This window comes from Trypanosoma cruzi, genomic scaffold, assembly GCF_000209065.1.
Source record: "Trypanosoma cruzi strain CL Brener 1047053516193 genomic scaffold, whole genome shotgun sequence".
In the NCBI taxonomy this organism is placed as follows: Eukaryota; Euglenozoa; class Kinetoplastea; order Trypanosomatida; family Trypanosomatidae; genus Trypanosoma; species Trypanosoma cruzi.
This window is the reverse complement of record NW_001849086.1, coordinates 1-5,342: the sequence shown is the minus strand read 5'-3', so window position 1 is coordinate 5,342 and position 5,342 is coordinate 1. Positions and strand designations below refer to the sequence as shown.

At 52.7% G+C, this 5,342-nt stretch overlaps 2 protein-coding genes across 2 annotated transcripts, besides 8 other annotated features; both read left to right on the top strand.

Moving 5' to 3' along the window:
- Nucleotides 1–718: a sequence feature (heterozygous, Esmeraldo-like haplotype).
- Nucleotides 52–83: a microsatellite.
- Nucleotides 177–225: a microsatellite.
- Nucleotides 352–376: a microsatellite.
- Tc00.1047053507585.20 (hypothetical protein, conserved) lies at nt 386–1,228 on the top strand (the record flags this gene model as incomplete). Its single annotated transcript, XM_799064.1, has 1 exon — nt 386–1,228. The coding sequence occupies one exon, from the start codon at nt 386–388 to the stop codon at nt 1,226–1,228; it is 843 nt and encodes a 280-aa protein (XP_804157.1).
- Nucleotides 719–1,909: a sequence feature (areas merged during assembly that could not be assigned to a particular haplotype. This can correspond to areas where the two haplotypes were merged or to regions with more than two copies in the genome that were merged during assembly.).
- Nucleotides 1,355–1,391: a microsatellite.
- Nucleotides 1,910–5,342: a sequence feature (heterozygous, Esmeraldo-like haplotype).
- Tc00.1047053507585.10 (amino acid transporter, putative) lies at nt 2,095–3,546 on the top strand (the record flags this gene model as incomplete). Its single annotated transcript, XM_799063.1, has 1 exon — nt 2,095–3,546. One exon carries the CDS (start codon nt 2,095–2,097, stop codon nt 3,544–3,546), a length of 1,452 nt encoding a protein of 483 aa, XP_804156.1.
- Nucleotides 3,874–3,895: a sequence feature (AT_rich).

Sequence of the window (5,342 nt, the reverse complement as noted above, 5' to 3'; positions counted from 1 at the left end):
TTATTTGGAAGCCGTCATTGTGTTCATGCACGCCATTACAAAACAAAACTGTTTTCTCTCTTTTTTTTTTTTCTTTTTTTTTTGTTGTTGATGTTTCAACTTTCCATTCCCCCACATTAAAGAAAAGAAGGGACTCAAAGGGGTTCCGTACACGTCCCAGCAAGCCGCATAATAATAAAAAAAAAAAAAAAAACAAGAAGGAGAAACAAAAAAAAAAAAAAAAAAGATACGCCAAAGTGACGCATTAATCACAGCAGATAGAAGGAACTAAAGGAGCGAAGCCAAACACACACACACACACAAAAAAAAAAAAAAACACTCCAATAAAGAATAACGGAAAATATACCTCTTTATATATATATATATATATATATATTAATAATAAATGGGCCAGTTACTCTGCTACACCTGCGTGGAGCAATCGGATGTGGCGTTATTGGAGACCTGCGGCAAGTACGTTGGAACGGCAGGGCCCGGTTGCCACTGCATACTCCCATGGACTTCTAAAGCCGGGACGCTTTCCATGCGACTGTACGAGCATCACATCCACATTCGGTCCAAGACGAAAGACAACGTGTTTGTCAATATCCGGTTGACGGTGCATGTGCAGGTGATTCCTGGCCGGGAGAACTTGGCCTTTTACTCCGTTGAGGCTCCGCTAAAGGTTATTCAGAGCTATGTGGAGAACTGCGTGGAGACGAAAATCCCGCTCTACAACCTCGATGCGCTCTTTATCGAGCGTGGCACCATTTCCCAGCAACTGAAGAGCGAGACCGACGCCGTCATTGAGGGCTACGGCTGGGACATTGTCTCCGCGCTCATCACAGAGATTGACCCTGGTGCCGCCATGACGGACGCGATCAACAGCATTCAGAAAAACCAGCGGCTACGCGTGGCCGTTGTGGATGAGGCGGAGACAAAGAAAATGCGGCGCATCCGTGCGGCAGAGGCGGCCTGCGAATCGCGGCGGCTGGCGGGGCGGGGGCTGGCGGAGCAGCGGAAGGCCATCGTGGCGGGTCTGCGGAAATCCGTCACGGAGATGCGGCAAGACGTGCCCGGGCTGAGCAACGAGGAGGTGCTCAATCTGCTCATGATCAACCAATACTACGACACCATGAAGAATGTAACGGAGAACAGCAGCGGCAGCCTCCTCTTCATGGAGGGAGCGACTGGACTGCAGTCGTACTCAAGGGACCTTAGAAACGGCGTGGCACAGGTTATGCGCTAAATATATATATATATATGTGGCAAAGGGAAACGCACAACATAAAATGACGAAAAAGAAAGAAATCAAGCGAACCAAGTGAAACAAACACAATTCAGGGCAGTACGTGGCAGGCGCCCTTTGCCTCTTTGTCTGTATGTATGTGTGTGTCTGTGTGTGTGCGTGTCTTTGCTTTTTAACCACTATCCGCATGCTGCTGCAAAAGCAACAAAGGCGATTTGCTTATTGCGTGGCACATACTCAGACATGAACATTCTCTTTTATTATTATTTTTTTTTCTTCTTACCGGTGTAGAAGGTCTGGTGTTGTACTTATTCCAATTTCTTCTTTTTTACTGTAGTATTATTTTTGCTTTGTTTATCTTGTGCCTTTTTTTTCCACCCAATAAATTTGATGATCAGCATTACAAAAGCACATGCCCCTCATACCTCATGGTGCTGTACTGTGCCCCAGTAATGCACGGCTGTCCCGGCATTGGTCAATGCCGTCAGAGCTACGCCAGCACTAATTTCATGAGGGAAACATTGCTGGCTCTTGGCTTCCCTGGCAATACGGGGCAACCGGCCCTGGCGCCACAACGAAGCAGCCGGCATTGCCCGTGCGCACAGCTCCTGCTGGCATTCACCACCAACGGGGCCCTCCGCAAGAGCACACGCCAACCCAAGGTGTCGTCCACAAAAAACAGGTGCGCCGCCCAGCACGCCGCACACACCGTCTCCATGCACCAACACACGCACCCGCCTGCTTGACAACTTTCTCCCCTTCTCTCCTTTTGTTAATTCTTGTTGCAATTGTAGGAGCTCCAATAGTTTGGGAAGAGAAGCACTCACACGCACACGCCTAGCAGTGAAGAGAGGACGCCAGTATTCATGAGCCGGACGAACCCTGTGGTCCCCGCCACGAGCGGCACCCGGCCCGACGACGCCGACAGCCCGTCGCACCACTCATCTCACGCGATGAACGGCAGCGAAAGGAAAAGCACGGGGGAGGATGCGGTGCCGGAGAAGTTGATGCCCGCGCCTAACGAGCCGCCGGCCTCCAACACCATTCTCGCGAAGTTGAAACGGTGCGTGATTGTCGTTATTCCTCCGGGCGGTATCCTTGCGAGCGCCTTCAACCTTGCGTCGTCGTCGATTGGCGCTGGCATCCTCGGTCTGCCCCTGGCAACGAACAGCAGTGGGCTTGTGATGGCCCTCGTGTACCTCGCGGTCATCACGTCCCTGACCATCTACTCGATGTATGCTCTTGGCTTGGCAGCGCAGCGATCGCAGATCCGCACCTTTGAGGGTGTTGCGTTGACGCTGCTGGGCCGCGGATTTGCCTTTTTTGCGGCGGGTGTGCGCATATTTCACGGATTTAGCGGCTGTGTCGCGTACGTGATCAGTGTCGGCGATATCTTCAGGAACATCATAAGCAGCAGCGACAGCGCACCGCAGTTTCTGAGGGAATCCACCGGCAATCGCCTGCTGACGGCCCTGGTGTGGCTCTGCGCGATGATGCCACTGGTGATCCCGAAGCACGTTGATTCGCTCCGCTACTTTTCCACCTTTGCCGTCTCCTTCATGATTTACTTTGTCGTGGTCATTGTTGTGCACTCGTGTACGCACGGCCTGCCGGACAACATCCACAAAATCAGCGTGAGCAAGGACGATGACGCTCCCGTGGTGCTCTTCAATAGCGGCAACAAGGCGATTGAGGGGCTTGGCGTCTTTATGTTTGCATACGTTTGTCAAATCAACTCATACGAGGTGTACTGGGACATGACGGACCGCACGCTCACCAGGTTCACTCTTGCCTCCGGGCTGGGCATGACGCTGTGCTTCCTGCTGTACGCCATGGTGTCCTTCTTTGGCTACATGGACTTTGGCAGGAAGGTGGACGGCTCCATCCTGCTTATGTACGATCCACTCCAAGAGCCCGAGGTGATGGTGGCTTACGTTGGCGTTCTCTCCAAGCTGTGTGCCTCCTACTCGCTGCTCTTCATGGCCTGCCGCAATGCCATTTACCACATTATTGGGTGGGATGCGGATGAGTTGCCCTACTGGAAGCACTGCATTGCCGTGACCATTCTTTCGACCATTGTTCTATTTTGCGGCCTGTTCATCCCGAAGATCCAAACTGTGTTGGGCTTTGCCGGCTCCATCACGGGCGGCTCTCTCGGCTTTCTTCTTCCGGCGCTGTTTGCGATGTACTCGGGGGATTGGACGTGGAGGAAGGTGGGATGCGTCCACTACGTGTGCACGTACATATTGCTGCTGGCGGGTGTCATTGGCGTCGTGTTCGGTACTGGTGCGACGATTTGGGCCACCGCTTGCGGCTAGAGGGCAATGGATCGCTGTATATGAATGATTTTTCCTTCTTTTTATTTATTTAATTTTGAAGACGTGGGACTGTAGGAAGATAAAAATGATTGTGAAGCCCCTCTAATGGGCATATTTGTGGGGAGTGTGTTTGTGTGTGTCGTGAGGGGACCTGCATTCACGTGTATGCGCGGATGCAAGAGAGCCTCTCTCATGGTTGGTGTGGAGGGTTTTTGTTTGTTTGTTTGTTAAATACGTTTGGAAGGAGCATAATAACAGATGAGGCTAAATAAATGAGGGCGATTCTTTTTCATTTTGCTTTCCCGTTTTTTTAATTACCCGTTGAACTTTTTTATTATTTTAATTTTTTCAAAAACGATTCCGCGTTGAAGGGCGGCGGGTGCAGTTGTTTTGCGGTGCACTTCCACCCACTCCTATTTTTGTTACCTTCCGCTCGGTGGGGATCACCGGCGGCTGTGGGGCCCTTTCAAAGAGTGCTGCCTCGTGAGCCCACAACGGTCCCGGCCGTCAGAGAGCGATGTATGGACCAATCGTTTTGCTGGTGTATGAGCGTGGGGCATGCCTTCTCTGGAGTGTGGGGGGAGGTTGGACGCACGGAACCGAACTGTGGACTTCCCCTGCTGCTCCCCTCCTCCCATTTTGGAAGGAGAAGTGGCGACAAGGCCCCGCCATGCGCATACTCCGACAATAACGTTGTGGCGCAAGAAATGTGTCTGGTCGAAGTGTTCCAATAATATTTTACCAGAGTTTAAATTTTATTACTATTTGTGGTTTGCGGCAAAATGTGTGTTTTAACCGCCCGCTCATCTCCCCCACCCAGGCCCTATCAACCGTGCCGCGTGGGAAGCAGGTAAAAGACGCCCTTAGTGCCTCCACTTCTTTTTTAAAGGGACTAACGATGTGTGGGCGATGAGAAGCCATCCTTGACTCTCCATCCGTTGCGGCATGAATGCCCATTTTGGTGGGAATTGGGAGGACGCGACCAACGTGAGTTATGTTTTTTTCTTTTTCTTGCCATCTTTCTGGTCTTGGAGGGAGAGGTAGGGCGTGGACGCTAATGGAAGATGCATGGCGGAGGGAGCGTATAAAAACGGTCCTGATGCCTCTGGTAAGCGCGTTGCTGGGAATTGAGAGTGCTGTGCGGGACGGACAACCGCAACATAGAATAAAAAGATGAACACGGGGAAAAGGAAGCGGAGGACGGGAGAGAAACGGAAAAAACTACATGTTGCCTTACTTTGGTGCCTAGGATGCAGCGCCTGGGGTCTGAACGCACGGGGCTCCCGGCAGTCACCACGACCTTCTCTTGGCTTTTGGGCGCCACCGCCCGGTACCTGCGATGACCCCCTGCTGCTGTGTGCGCAGCCTGTGGGTAAGGGGCGACGGATGAGTCGGTGCTGAGGGGCCGGATGAGGCCCCGGTGGAGGCGCGGCCCGCTGGCTCCCTCCCGGCGTCTCCACGCACCAACACACGCACCCGCCTGCTTGACAACTTTCTCCCCTTCTCTCCTTTTGTTAATTCTTGTTGCAATTGTAGGAGCTCCAATAGTTTGGGAAGAGAAGCACTCACACGCACACGCCTAGCAGTGAAGAGAGGACGCCAGTATTCATGAGCCGGACGAACCCTGTGGTCCCCGCCACGAGCGGCACCCGGCCCGACGACGCCGACAGCCCGTCGCACCACTCATCTCACGCGATGAACGGCAGCGAAAGGAAAAGCACGGGGGAGGATGCGGTGCCGGAGAAGTTGATGCCCGCGCCTAACGAGCCGCCGGCCTCCAACACCATCTCGCGAAG